Source organism: Canis lupus, chromosome 10 (genome assembly GCF_048164855.1).
Source record: "Canis lupus baileyi chromosome 10, mCanLup2.hap1, whole genome shotgun sequence".
Taxonomy (NCBI): domain Eukaryota; kingdom Metazoa; phylum Chordata; class Mammalia; order Carnivora; family Canidae; genus Canis; species Canis lupus.
In genome coordinates this window covers 56,519,099-56,534,572 of record NC_132847.1, presented here as the reverse complement: position 1 = coordinate 56,534,572, position 15,474 = coordinate 56,519,099, and the positions used below count along the sequence as shown (strand labels likewise).

General features: G+C 46.9%; 1 protein-coding gene across 3 annotated transcripts in view; it reads right to left on the bottom strand.

Moving 5' to 3' along the window:
• CCDC180 (coiled-coil domain containing 180) overlaps window positions 1–15,474 on the bottom strand; it is a 64,278-nt gene that overhangs the window by 8,397 nt on the left and 40,407 nt on the right. For 2 of the 3 annotated variants that reach the window (XM_072842029.1, XM_072842027.1), the window contains exons 27-33: window positions 14,237–14,356; window positions 12,413–12,585; window positions 12,075–12,130; window positions 11,880–11,958; window positions 9,975–10,055; window positions 2,508–2,574; window positions 1,548–1,689 (exon numbers count right to left, since the gene is read on the bottom strand). In XM_072842029.1, the coding sequence (XP_072698130.1) occupies window positions 1,548–1,689; window positions 2,508–2,574; window positions 9,975–10,055; window positions 11,880–11,958; window positions 12,075–12,130; window positions 12,413–12,585; window positions 14,237–14,356 (718 nt within the window). The remainder of the gene's footprint in view (window positions 1–1,547; window positions 1,690–2,507; window positions 2,575–9,974; window positions 10,056–11,879; window positions 11,959–12,074; window positions 12,131–12,412; window positions 12,586–14,236; window positions 14,357–15,474) is intronic. The other variant, XM_072842028.1, reaches the window with a different exon arrangement.

The following is a 15,474-nucleotide window of genomic DNA, read 5'->3' as shown; positions in this document are numbered from 1 at the left end:
GCTGCAGTACTTTGAATTCCAGTCGCTCTACAGTGACAGCCACCATGGATGATCTTCCCTGGATGTGACAGGTCTCTGCAGCCAGCTTAATCCTCAGAAAAGCCCTGCATGTGAGTGCTGTCTTAATCTCCAGTGTACAGGCAAGGAAACTGAGGTGAGGTGACTGGGTCGAGGTCATAAGGCAGGGAGACGGCAGTGCTGGGTCTTGACCCTAGGTCTGGCTGTCCCCTAATCCTCTCCCTCTTCTACCCGTGCTGCCCCTCAACCAAGACAGCAGGCCTTAGAGGCAGGAACAATTAGGACTTACAACTGTATACAACATACACGGCTATAGACAAAGATGCGGAGGAACATGGAGAAATGAGCAAAGGTAGGCACAGGGTATGTTTTCACAGCTTCTTTAATGTTGTTAGAATAAATGCGAATGGCACAATGTAGTCTATCTGCCTGTATTCATGTCCCTTTTCTCCAAGACGCTGTGTTTATCAGGGTCATTAGAGCCCAGCACATGCTAGGCATACAGTAGGCTCTTAACAAATACCTGTGGAAAGTTTTCTTCAAACGGTCAAATACAGAGTTACCACATGCCCCAGTAATCCCACTCCTAGTCATACAGCCGAGACGTATGTCCACACAAAACGTGTGTGTGAATGTTTGTGGCAACGTTATTCACAGTAGCCAAAGGGCAAAGCAGCCAGATGTCTACCAATGAATGGATAAAAAAATTGCAGTACATGCACACAACAGAAAAAGAATCAGCCATAAAAAAGGAATGACATTCTGACACCTGCAATGAAATGGACGAACATTGAAAACATTATGCAAAATGAAAGAAGACCACATGGTATATGTTCCATTCATTTGCAAGCTCACAATATAGGAAAATCTAAAGAGGGAGTAGCTGAGTGGTGCTTAGGGCTGAGGCAGTGATGAAGGGACAGGGTTTGTTGTTGTTGTTGTTGTTGTTTTTAAGATTTTATTTATTTATTCATGAGAGACACACAGAGAGAGGCAGAGACACAGGCAGAGGAAGAAGCAGGCTCCCTGCGGGGAGCCCCATATGGGACTCGATCCCAGGACTCCAAGATCACACCCTGGGCTGAAGGCAGGCGCTAAACCGCTGAGCCACCCAGGCATCCCATGGGACAGGGTTTCAAAACTGACAGCAGTGATGGTTGCCCAACTCTGTGAATATACTAAAATCCATTGAATTGTACACTTTACGTGGGCAAATTGTAATGGTATGTATCTCAATAGAACTGTCAAAATCATCTGTGCAAGGAACAAAACATTCTTAGTGATACGAACCACCAGATTTCTCAAGAACAGTGATTTTTTTTCAACGTTGTTTCTTCCAGTTAAATCTGATCAATGTTTTTACCTCATTCTAAGATGCTAGTTTTTCACAGGGGAGTTCCTGGGCGTCCCCCCCGCCGGTGACCTCCAGGTCAGGGAGGCGTCCTCCAGGCTGTGAGGCCCAGGCCCTGCTCAGTGGGTGGCACAGGTCACACCCTTGACCTGCCTGCCCACCTGCCTCCCGCACTCACCTATGAGGCAGGAGTTATGGTACTCCTCTGTCTGGGCATGGTACTCCAGGATCTTCTTGCAAATGTTCTCTGCGCACTGGTCAAAGTTTTCATACATGCAGTCAGGCCTGGTGACTGAGCGCTTCTCTCTGCGGTAAAACTCCTGCAAGAGAGGTTGACGATGTATGGGCGAGGACCTTCACCAGGAGGCTCTGGCCCATGCTCCCCCAACCTCCACCCTGTTCTCCATACCACCTAGCCCTTTCTCCTCATGTCACCTCCACCTGTGACACTTCCTACCCAGCCGCCCTTTACTCTGCTGTCATTATCCCAGTATGGAAGGCATAAGGGACCAAATGGCAAAACTCTATTTGTCCTTCAAGACCCAAATGGAATCTTATTTCAATGACCAGGTTGAGAGGTTTCCATGAAGCTTTCTATGAAGTACCACGCTGGGTACTAGACCAAGCCACAAATATGGAAGATCCAGAGCCCCTGTCCTACAGAATTTGCAGCCCAGTGGGAGGCTGACAGGAACATGCACAGACACCCCTATGTGGGGTGTGCTGGAACTGGGCCCTGGGTAGCTCCCACTGAAGGCCCCCCCCCGGGTGCCTGCTCCAGCAGCCCCACCCATCTCCCTGTGGTACCACCATGTCTGTTGCCCATCTGCAGGGTGCTGGCCTCCCAGGGACAGAAACTGGGCTTGTTCCTCTTGGCCCACCCAATATCTGACACACAGTATCCAGGAAATGTCTGGTGGCTCAATACATGGTAAATGAATGAATGAGGTTTAATTTCTAGGAAAACACATTAGGTGACAGAAGCTGGGTAGCTGTGGTCATGGGAGCTGAAATCCCCTTTCCTCAGTTTCACCCACAAGGCCATTATCAGCAGAACACAAGAGGCAGAGGCAGCTGGGGATGTGCGGCCAGCAGCCGGCCAAGAGACAGACAGAGGCCTGTGGGTAGCAGCCCTCACCTCCACAACGTTTAGCAGATGCTCATTGCTCTCCCAGAGAAGGGTCAGGATGATCCCTTTAAAATCCCTGCAACACACAAAGACAGATCCCTGAGAAGCCTTGTCTAATCTTACCAAATGGTGTGGACTAAACCAAATGGATAGAACATTCTTTTTTTTATATATATATATATTTTTTAATTTTTATTTATTTATGATAGTCACAGAGAGAGAGAGGCAGAGACACAGGCAGAGGGAGAAGCAGGCTCCATGCACCGGGAGCCCGACGTGGGATTCGATCCCAGGTCTCCAGGATCGCGCCCTGGGCCAAAGGCAGGCGCCAAACCGCTGCGCCACCCAGGGATCCCTGGATAGAACATTCTGAGTGCTCAGCAGCCTACCTAGAATTAGACAGTTCATGTAATGCCCAGGTTCTCTCACCTGATATTCCTATTTGCATTGTTTAATGCCTCTTGTATGTGACAAGCTGGGTTTGGCCTCTTCCAAGAGTCTATTCTCTTTTGGCCTCATCACTTCTTATAGCTAGATATGTGCTCCTGCCCTAGGACCTTTGCATACACCAATGCCTCCCCAAAGAACACTGTTAACTTTCCTATTGGTCATATTGCTACTGCTCTTCCTCAGACCCCAGTTTGGTGGCAATTCCTGACCATCCTATTCCCATGCTCTCAGAGTGGTCCTTAGTCCTATAATACTCCCCACGGGGGGATTTGGGATTGATTTGTGTGACTGGCTGATTAACCTCTCTCTCTCCTAGAAAAATGGTAAAGTCCACCTGGACACAGACTGTTGTGTCTATTTTTGCTCACCAAGCAACCCCCGCCCCCATCCCACTACAATGTCTGCACTTGTCAGTGTGTCAGTATTGGTTGAAAGAACAATTTCTTATAATTATTAATTAAATGAGCAAGACTTCCTGTAGGACCAAACATCCTCCTTCTGCCATTTCTGGCCTTGAGGCTGACTGTGCACACACTGCGGTTTTGTTAAACAAATTTGCACAGACCCATTGGATATTCTTGTCCAGTTAGGTCAACCTTCTCTATAGTTGGAGTGAAACAAGGGAGAGGTGTCTTAGAACGGCATGTAGCTGTAGGACACTTGATTTTTCAGTTTCTGTTAAGTGATTCAGCAACTGTTGTTCACGTACATCGTTGGCCAATTTCTAAAATAAATGTGCATAGGTCACTTGATGTTTCATTTGAGAATTCACTCATAATTAAAGAAAATTAGTAATATACTGAAAAGCAAAGGATAAAAAGGCCAACATTTTATCATATTTACTTCTGCTGCTTTTAAAATCAATTTGGAATTAGGTTCATGTGTATTTCACATTCTGTTCACTTGTTAAGTGTTCCCCCACATTAAGATATCTTTTTAAATGCCTGTGTAACACCATCAAGTATGGAAGCAGCATGGTTTACAATCTCCTATTTTTGAACTCTTAGGGTTTCCCATTTTTAACTGGGATAAAGAGTATTCCACGGTGTATCTTTTTGTGCAAGTTTTCTCTTCTTGATAGGATGGTTGCCTTGGGAGAGACACCTAAGGAGTTGCACATAAAGGCATAACCTTTACTATTTTCCCAAACTGCTTTCTGGAAAGATCATTTGCTGTTGGCCATGACAAAAACTGTTCTTGGCCAAGTGTTAGGCAGGATCCTTCATATGTTTTCACCATCCTTTCCCAAACAGTATTTCATTGTGTGATTCATGCCACTGGCATGATTTTACTAAGGATAATGTGGAATCTCACTGGCTTCTCTGGGAAACTTCACATCTCCCCAGACTGGCCCATCTAAGCCCTCTGCCTTCACCTCACCTCTGCTCCTTGAACTCCTCCTCTTACCACCTCCATCTCCCCTTTGGTTTCCTGGTACCTGGTTCATTATGCCCCTGCAAGTGCCACCTCTGTCCACCTTGCAAGACCCCTCCTTTCCCACTCCCTGCTCTCAGCTCCCACAATCCCTTGAACTTTGGGATTCCCGTCCCCCCTGGGGTTCTCAGAGGACCCTAAAAACAAATACCTGAGATTGAAAAGGAAAAAGGGCTAATTGGAAACAGGTTGAGTGTTTTAGCTACTTGTATGCACCCCAGGATTTGAAAACTTGTCGAGTATACCTCTTTTCATGGCAATAAATCTATTCACATGAGTTCAGTAAGAATCATCCTTCTTATAATGGGACATAACTGGTAATGCTGATATATAACCAAGGCTTTGACTGGAATGTCATATGGAGAAGGACACATAGAATCAGATATGACCAGACAATTTTAAGGAGCTAAGGTCAACTTTATGGGCCCAACGCTCACAAAGCCCTCTTGGGAAAACCAGCCTGTATCTGGTTTACAGGGTTCCTAGCCTTATAGGTGAGAAAGGAAGGCCCCTTCCTGGCAAGCCCAGGAACCTTAGGATATTGTGGGGGCCTCAAAAAGAGAGGTTTCACCTAAATCTAGAGGGATTACTGGTGAAATCTGGCCTTGTTTCCTAGCCTCAAGAGGCTTTTAAAAGTCTAATCTAATGAATGGGTAAAGAAGATGTGATACATACACACACACACACACACACACACACACACACGCATGCAATGGAATATTACTCAGCTATCAAAAAGAATGAAATCTTGCTATTTGAGATGCTGTGGATGGAACTAGAGGGTATTATGCTAAGCAAAATGTCAGAGGAATATAAAATTCATATGATTTCACTCATATGCAGCATTTAAGAAACAAAATGGATGAACATAGAGGAAGAGAAGGAAAAATAAAACAAAAACAGGGAGGGAGACAAACACATAAGACACTCAACTAATAAGAAACAAACTGAGTTGCATAAGGGGACGTGGATAAGAGGAAGGGGTAACTAGGTAATGAGCATTAGGAGGGTACATGATGTGATGAGCACTGCGTGTTATATGCAACTGATGAATCACTCAACTCTACCCCTGAAACTAATAATACACTATATGTTAATTAAATTGAACTTAAATTTTATTTATTTTATTTTGTTTTTACTTTTTTTGTATATATTATTTTTATTTTTTTATTTTTTTGTATATGTTTTTTAAAGATTTTATTTATTTATTCATGAGACACACACACATACACAGAGGCAGAGACACAGGCAGAGGGAGAAGCAGGCTCCATGCAGGGAGCCCAACTCGGGATCGAGTCCCCAGGATCAAGCCCTGCCTAGGCTGAAGGTGGTGCTAAACCACTGGGCCACCAGGGCTGCCCACTTTTGTATTTTTTTTTATTGGAGTTTGATTTGCCAACATACAGCATATCACCCAGTGTTCATCCAATCAAGTGCCTCCCTCAGTGCCTGTCACCCAGTCATCCCCAACCTCTGCCCACCTCCCATTCCACCACCATTTGTTCGTTTCCTGGATTTAGGAGTCTCTCATGTCCTGTCACTCTCTCTGATATTTCCCACTCATTTTCTCTCCTTTCCTCTTTATTCCCTTTCATTATTTTTTATATTCCCCAAATGAATGAGACCATATAATGTTTGTCCTTCTCTGACTGACTTCCTTCACTCAGCATAATACCCTCCAGTTCCATCCACATTGAAGCAAATGGTAGGTATTCGTCGTGTCTAATGGCTGAGTAATATTCCATTGTATACATAGACCACATCTTCTTTATCCATTCATCTTTCGATGGACACCGAGGCTCCTTCCACAGTTTGGCTATTGTGGCCATTGCTGCTATAAACATTGGGGTGCAGGTGTCCAGGCGTTTCACTGCCTCTGTATCTTTGGGGTAAATCCCCAGCAGTGCAATTGCTGGGTCATAGGGCAGCTCTATTTTTCACTCTTTGAGAAACCTCCACACAGTTTTCCAGAGTGGCTGCACCAGTTCACATTCCCACCAACAGTGCAAGAGGGTTCCCCTTTCTCCGCATCCTCTCCAACATTTGTGGTTTCCTGTCTTGTTAATTTTCACCATTCTCACTGGTGTGAGGTGGTATCTCATTGTGGTTTTGATTTGTGTGAGCTTAATTTTTTTTTTTTTTTGAAGTCTCATCTGAAATTCTTTAATGAAGAGTTCCAGCAACACAAACTTAAAAAAAAATCTATGTGGTCAATTACCCTTCTCCTACATCTACATTAATAATCAGATCAAATCTGAAGGGATCAGGTTTCTTTTGTAGGCAAGCATCAGAAAAAGGAGAGATAGAAGTTTTATGCCTCAGTGGAAAACTATAGCACAGTCTTGTGAGGTAGAAAATTCTCGTATTGTTCACTGTCTTTGAGATTTTGTTACTTGCCTGTAAACTGGACTGGGATCTTGCCGTCTGGCACATTTTCTCAGTTCTCACCAACCTCTCAATTCTTCTAGTTTTCTTCAATTCGTGGCTACAACTCCTCACATTAATATTTCCAAATTCTCTCCCACCCTCCTGACTTGATGCCGCTGAGAACTTGATGCCTGGATCTTTATTGAGACTTTTTGCATTGTATAGCTGGCTTTCCCTCCAAAATATAACAAAGTCCAACAAGCTGATGCTGGATGATGGACAATTGTAATGCCTGAAGCTGCTCCTGTGTGGGCCACTCAGGATGCCTCAGGCCCAACATCTAGAAATCTTGGCTGGCTACCCTACTACCAAGTCTCAACACATGGTTCACCTGGTCTTTAACAAATGAAAGGTGACTGAATGAGAAATGAACTGATACTGTCCAAAGACAAGAAGAATGAATCTTCTTTCCTTGAATAAGAGGAGGGACTGACCATGACTCCCTGCTTGACCAAACTTTAGACAGGCTTTCCTGAGCCTCCTTCTCGACTAGGCCTCATCCTTGGGCACCCCTGCTGGGTCCTATGTTAGCAAGTAAGTTAGTTTAGTTTATTTTTTAAAGATTTCATTTATTTATTCATGAGAGACACAGAGAGGGAGGCAGAGACATAGGCAGAGAGAGAAGCAGACTCCCCGCGGGGAGCCTGATGTGGGACTTGATCCCAGGACTCCGGGATCACAACCTGAGCCAAAGGCAGATGTTCAACCACTGAGCCACCGAGGTGTCCCAGCAAGTAAGCCAGTTTATGCACAACCCCCCACCCTGATATCTGATCACCTTTGATATCTGATCACCATGGCCTGCCTGTACCAAGAATCCTACCAAGCAGGCTTAGCAAGACTCCCATCCACTGACCCCTTGCTCTGCACATTGGTTAGAAATCTTCTCTTGCCCTTACTGTTTTCTGAGTTGAGCCCTATCTCTCCCCTATTGGAATAGTCTTGACATCTATTGCAACGGTCCTGCACAAAGCCTTACTATTTTAACAAGTATCAGAACAATTTTTCCCTTAACACCTAGCACAGGTGTGCCTGGGAGGGACCATCCATACCCTCCCTTAATAAACTGAGAACTTCTTCGAAAGTCTATTTACATATTGCTTAATCTCAGGCAAAATATAAAATGGATTTGTTCCCTTTACATTTGTTGGCATTCTAGTGAGAATTAGTGTCTTCTCCACATGTTTATTCCTAATTTTATTTTCTCCTTGCATGTGATCTCTTTCAATTCTCCCCTTTCCCTACTGAGTGCTGGAAATTTCCATAGCAATTTGCTGGGTCAAAGGAGCAGGGAGAAGAGCCAATTTTTCCTTTGTTGGCCTATTTCCCACTACTGTGTCTTGGCTGGTTGCTATCTAATTTTTAATTGCATTTTACCTCAAAAGAGTTTAAAAATTTATTTGACAAAATTTTCCATCTTTTTCCTTGTGGTTTCATCTAGCGCTTCTTGGGGTGATGATCCTGTTTACTCAAAGGAGGCCTATGGGTGACACACTGGCTCCTCTCCACAGCTTCAAGGGGAGGATTCTCTTCTATCCGCAGTACATAAAGAAGATGAAGGCTTGGGACTTAACCAGAGTCGCAGTATGGGGGTAAAAACATCATCAGTCTGATTCCATTTTCTGACCAATTCACCACTGTGCTAGGGCCAGGAAAGTCTCTTCCCTTTCAGAGATTTCATAAATGTGGGATGCCTGGATGGCTCGATGGTTGAGCATCTGCCTTCGGCTCAGGTCATGATCCTGGGGTCCTGGGATCGAGTCCCACATCAGGCTCCCCATAGGCCTGCTTCTCCCTCTGCCTATGTCTCTGTCTCTCTCTCTGAGTCTCTCATGAATAAATAAATAAAATCTTTAAAAAGATAGAGATTTCATAAGTGCTCAATTTATTTATTACATTTTCTGGTTAGCCTGTGATTTTTTTTTACCACTAAAATACTGTGGTGTATCCATATGATGGCTAACTATTTTGCAATATAAAGGGATAAACTATTGATACATGTGACCACTTGGGTGGATCTCAAAGGGCCTTTATGTTGAGTGCAAAAAGCCACTCTGAGAAGGTCACACAGTATGTAAGACCGTTCATATGACGCTCTTGAAGTGACAAAATGATAAGGATGGAACACAGATTAGTGGTTGCTCAGGGTTAGGGATGGTGAGGGAGAGGGTGGGTATGGCTATAAAGGGGTAGTGAGAGGGACAGAACAGTTGTGGTGATGATACAGTTCTGTTTCTGGATAGTGCTGATGGTTATGTGAATATACACAAGTGATAAGATGACAGAACCATACACAATTGAGAGAGAGAGTCAAGGTTTTTAATGATAAAGAATGTCTTTTTTGGGGTGGGGGGATAAGGGAGCATCTAGCTGATGACCTAGGACCCAACTTCTGGGCCACATGAAGTGAAAGCCACCCTTTTTTTTTTGCAAAGTTCACAAAACCCCAAAGATAAGACCAGTGGGGCAAAAAGACTAATAAGTAGGGGTGTTAAGATGGTGAGTTCCCTGTTCAAGGGGTACGTGTGTGTCCATGTCCACTGTAGATCTTGAGTGCTCCTAATTTTCTCTGAGTGCTCCTAATTTTCTAAAGTTGAAATCCTGCTTGTTTGCTTGAAGGGTAGCCATATTACGTGGAACAGTAGTGTTTGTTTTAATCAGTGAAATTGGGCAGCCTGGGTGGCTCAGCGGTTTAGCGCCGCCTTCAGCCCAGGGCCTGATCCTGCAGACTGGGGATTGAGTCCCAAGTCAGGCTCCCTGCGTGGAGCCTGCTTATCCCTCTGCCTGTGTCTCTGCCTCTCTCTCTCTGTGTCTCTCATGAATAAATAAATCAAATCTTTAAAAAAAAATCAGTGAAATTAAAATAAAGGAAAAGAGGAATGGGGAAGGTGAGACATTAGAAAAAAAATTTTTTTAAATCCCACAAACAAACCTCAAACTTGAAAGGGGTATGTTACTCTGCTACCCCAAAAACCTTAGCTTGGAGGATGTAAAATTTTGGTGAAAATGTCTCTTGGGATGAGACACACTGACCTTGACCCCTTCCTGTCCCCTCACCTACCTCTTGTGCTTTGCCCATCCCCCCCTTTCTTGGTTTCCCTCAGTTGTGTCAAGGTGAGCCACCCCCTGACTGAGACAATGGGTTAAAATGGAGTTGGCACTTACTCAGTGGGAGGTGGCGGCTTCTCCCCCAGCACCTGGTACTTTCTGTCCATGCGGTTGGGCGGCTTGGAGTACCGCGTGAAGCTGTGAGACACAGGGGAGTCAGCGCTCTGGAGGCTGGCGAGGGAGGCCCGTCTGCGGGAGCCCCACCTACGTGGCTGGGCTCTGGGTCTGCTTGTGTGACACTGTGACTCCCGGGTCTGAGGCTGACTCCTTCAAAATACTTCTCTACTCCCCCACAGCTGTGGAGACAACCTTAGCGGGGGGTGAAGGGGTGGTGTAGGTGTGTGGGGGGGTGAAGTTCTTATGACTAAAACCGACCTAAGGCCCCTGAGGGGGGTAACGAAGGCCCAGAGATATGTGTCCTTGCTTCCCTGTGGTGAGGACCCAAAGAAAAACAGGTGGAAGTGCTTTTTAAATAAAAATACAATATGTCCAGGGACTCCCAAGTGGCTCAGCGGTTAAGCACCTGCCTTTGGCCCAGGGCGTGATCCTGGAGTCCCAGGACCAAGTCCCATATTGGGTTCCCTGCAGGAAGCCTGCTTTTCCCTCTGTCTGTGTCTCTGCCTCTCTCTGTGTGTGTCTCTCATGAATAAATAAATAAAATCTTTAAAAAAAATACAATCTATCCAGTTAACCTTGAACTTCATGGAAGCAGTGAGTAATTTTTGGTGTCAGTATGTCCCATATAACACCAGACAGCCCCAGCAACATGGACTTCATTTTGTAACCACTGAGAGACTGGATATATGAACGGATAATAGCTGGACTGTACCTAAGTACAGAACTCTGACCCAGAACCTGCAGCAACCTGCCCGGGAAACCAGCTCCTTGTCTACAGTGAACACTTCAGGAAGTCAGCCTGACGCAGGTCAGGCTTGCCGGAAGCCATGTTGTTCTCTCTTGTGGCAATCCAAAGTGCTAAGCAATAACTCCTGTGACAATCAGCTGCAAATGGTTGAGACTTGATTACTAACTGACAGCTTCCCTAAATTTTGTCCCTGCTTCTAACCTAGGACCAACCAGAGAGAGCCAGATTTGCAGCTGTAAATAATCACACTGAATGCCTGCTGCTAGCTTGCCTGCTTCTAGCTTCCCTACATCAACAGCCTCCAATAAAAGCACACCTAAAGCCCTTCCTTTCTCCACCATACAGTCTCCCTTGCCTGCTTTTGAGTCTCTACTAAAACCTAAATGATGATGGTTGACTCCCTTGCTGTACCAAGTTCCGAATAAATAGCCTTTCCTTTTCTCATCTGGTTGGTCTTAGGTTTATTTCCACATTGCAGATGGCATTCGTCCTCAAGAGGACCTCTCGGAGGTATGCAAAGCAGGAGATTGATTCCTCACTGCTACTTCCTCAAAACCAGGAATTAAACCACATCAATGGTTCCCACAGAGAACCCAGAAGTCAGTTCAGCCACTGGCTCTGTTACTCGCCTTCTATAACATCAGCATTGGGGGACAGTGGGGCCCCACCTGCACTGGACCATGAGTCTGACGACCCCGATGGGGGCATAGTGGGCAGAGTACATGGCCAGGATGCAGAAGTCTCGGATTCCTCCAACAAGCCATCTCCAATGTCCCTCTTTTTTTTTTTTTTTTTTTTACCAGGATGATGGGTATGGGCAGAGGGCTGGGATCTGCCCACTGTACTCATGGAAAACCACTGAACACCCAGATGGGTTCTCAAGGTGGGAGCCTATGTGAGCTGTGGCACTCAGCAGGAATGAACACAGAACTTCAGAGCCAACCGCTCACTGGGTCCCTTAGGGTCTCAGAGCTGTGAGCACAGGCATTGCATTCTGAGGAGAGTCTGGTGAAGCAACAGGGTGGCCTCTGGCCTATGCCTAGGGGGTTGGGGAATGCACCTGGAAGGGGAGATCCTGGGCAGCCCAGCATCCCTACCTTCCTGCTGAAGTGGCACTGGCACTGGACAGGGCTTTTCTCACTGCATGTTCTCCTCGATTCTGGTGTCGCTTCAAGCCTTTGATTGATGAGGACCCAGGAAAAGAAGAGAGGACCTGGTGAGGATGGACCAGGTGGCAATACTGGCTTCCCCACCACCGGTGCCCTGACACCCACAGGCCTATTAGCCTCTACCTGTCTGGGACCGGTCTTTGTCACACTGCTGGTTTGAGCATTTTGTGTCAGGAAACCTGAAACCAAAGGAAAGGACATGAGCTTTTCCCCAGTGACCATGAGGACAGCTCAAGTCAGGCACTGGGTAACATCTCAGCCCACAATATCATGTGTACCTGTCTTATTATGACCCCCATTTCCGAGGGAGAAACTGAGGCTCAAGAGGAGAGGCCCTTATATGAAGTCACAGGCTGTCAGGGGTGGGAACCTCATATGTGGGAGCCCACAGATGGTCCCTGGAGACTCTGGGCCATGAGGTTTGGTGGCAGGGCCCTGTTGTACACCCCATGGCCACTCACTGCAGGATCTTCTTGACCACTTCCACAGCTGGGTCTTCAATCATGGGCTTCCCCATGTGGCTCGGCTGGGCGAAGGACTCAGGGGTGACCAAGTCTAACTTGGCCTCCTCTTCAAGGGCTTCTGAAGATACCAGGATGTCACTCTCCACCTCCAGGTCAGTCATGATATTGTCCTGCAGGCCCAAGAGAAGGGTCTGAGTGTATGAGCCCCTCCTAGGTGCTATGGATACAGGCAGGTTGGGTTCATGTCCCAGTACTACCTCACCCAAGTCCTGCAGCTGGAAGCCAGCAGCCTGATTCTTTGAGCTTCTATTTTTCTTCTAAAAAAATGGCAATGGTCATAACTTTAGACGGTCATTCATTCATTCATGCATGCATTCATCTATGCGCGCATGTTGGCTTTCGAAATGTTTCCCAAGTACCTGCTTTCTGCAAGGCTCTGCCTGGGTCCTGGGACACAGTGTAGGGAGGTAATATGTGACCCTTGTCTTTACAGGGCTTAAAGTCTGGTCAGAGAGCAAGCATTTAATATGAACTCTACAAATAAATGTTTGGTCAAAATTGGGACCAGTGCTGTGAAGAAGTTCCAGAGTCTCCCATGAAACTGAGGGCCATAGACCTACAAGGCCAGCCTGTAGATATGCCTAGGCACTGTTCTTGAAAGGGATGAGTGAATGAAAGTGTGCACAAGTAAGTGGTCAACACCCCCTACAAGTTGGACCTTTGAGAAAGGGTAGGGGTGGTGGCCCACAATGAGTGCTTAGTTAGGCTATTCCTTATTTTATTTGAGCCCAGGCTCAGTAATGGACTGTAACAGGGAAGGACCCCAGATGGACTCCTGAGTTCTGTCTTGAAGGGTGCACTGCTAGTGGCATGATGGAGGCTTAGTATTGGTGATATGGTGTGAAGAGCTTCTCCGTAGAAGGGAGGGCTGGTTCAAAACATGGCAGTGAGAGGGTAGCCAGAGCAGAACTGGAGGGGTGTCCACTTATGCCCACATTGGTATATGTGGGTATCCACTTATGCCCACACTCCCCCCTGGAATTTAATCGAGTGCCTCTGGCATTCAAAGCCTGGAGTGAGAGGCTGAATGTGAGGTGAGGTTGACACAAGCTCTGCCCGTTTAGGCCACACAGTCTAGAGAGACAGCCCTTAAAATGGAGATCTCACTGTCTGGTCTGGTCTAACTGTCTGGTCTGAGAGAAAGCCCAGGGGAAAATAATGTCTTTGGGGTGGGAGTGAGGGCGAGAAATGAAGAAGCCATGGAGGGCAGACTGAGGAGCCTGCTCTGAAGGCCCAGTCCAAGGGTCTGGATTTTACCCTGAGGACAGAAGAGTGACACAGTCAGACCAACTTTCTTCAGTGTCAGGTCTGGTTTCAGCTCAGGGAATGGATCATGAGGGGAAGTGAGAGAAAAAGGGCACCAAGTGGGCAAGAAGGGGCGGTGGGGGTCGGGTGGGGAGAAGCCAGTGGTTGCTCCTAGATGTGGGTAGGAAGGAAGAGGCTGAAAGGTAAGGTTGCCTGAGAACCAGTGGGTGGGGTAAGCTGAAGGTCCTGGTGGACATGAGGAGATGGTGTCAAGAGGTGAGGGGTCCCTGAGGAGACCAAGGCGGGGAAGTGAACTATCTGGGATTTGAACCCTGATCTGAAGAGAGAACCTATAGTCTTCCCAAGGCATCTCTGGCCTGGTGTCCAGCAGAAGCCTGGGAGCCGCCTCTTCCCTTAGGCTCTGCTGAGCCCTGCTGGTGTCCTAGGAGCCTGGACCAGACAGCTCACCCACCCTTCCCCACTGCCCAACCCCTTTCTTTACTGTCTGTGCCTTACAGTAAAGACCACTTGAGTCACGGACACTGTGTCTAGCCTGCAATTGAGGTACTGAATCCTCCGGCCAAGTCTTTCCTTCCAAGTCTGGACGAAGCCAAGGATGTCTTCTGTGGTCACCATCTAGGGGAAGAAAGCCACAGAAAGCAGGTTGCAGGAGGGCCAATTGTCTCCATCTGAACTGTCGGCCTCTTGGTTCTTTGGATCTGGGAGAGCGGGGAATGCTGGCTGGCTCTCTTGGGCAGCTGCACTGGGGCAGGGAATCTTTTACTGATGGGGCATCAAGAGTTCTAGTCCTGGTTTTATGGGTTCATTCTGGCCAAATCATTTAGATTGCTCAACTCAGTTTCCTCATCCATAGGGTGGGGGCCCAGAATACTCTCTGGGGTCACTTCTAGCTCTGAAACTCTTAGAAGGAAATGTTTGGCCCAAGATGGCCAGGCTGTGTAGAAGTGAAATGACCACAGCCTTTCTGGAAGGTGACCTAACAAGGTCACATACACATCCCCCTGTAGCAGCAATCCCATAGACCGTGCCCCGAGGTATGCCGGGAAGCACCTGTAAGGATGTTCACCTTCACTGTGCATCTCACACATCACTCAGAAGTCCTCATTCATGGTCCCCTGAATCTTTAACTGACCTACATAGATGACCCAGGCCAGGGCGTTCCTTGGCCTCTTCTCTTCCTTCATTTCCAGTGCACTCTGAGTCCTAACCATTTATTTGCTACTCAACTCTGGAACCAAAAGGTGTCTCTCCTGGTACCTTAGCCAGGCCACCATTCTCTCTGCCTCAGTCTCCCTGCCTCTCTCCTCTGTTCCTTCCTGCCTTTCTGCACACAGCAGCCAGGAGGCCCTCTTCACAGGCCATGGAGCACATAATCATGACCACACCTGTCCCTGGCATCTGATACATCATTTTCATCTCCCAATCAATGCTTTTCAGAAATATTCAACCAGTTGCTTCCATCAACACACAATTGCCTGCCCACCCAAGCTCATGCTTCCCTGACCTGGCCAGGTGGCTGTGCAAGCCACAGGCACCCTGTCCAACACCCTGACACCACCAGAGAGGACAATGAGGGGGATGGAGAAGTGAGGAAATGTGGAAGAGCGAATGTTTCTGCTCTGGAGAGGCAGAGTGGTCCCTAGAGGGTCTGTTGAAGGGGTTACTTCAGATTAATCTGGTTTCTTCATGCTGCCCGGGAGATGTGCATGAATAACTGCACAAAAATACAGAGG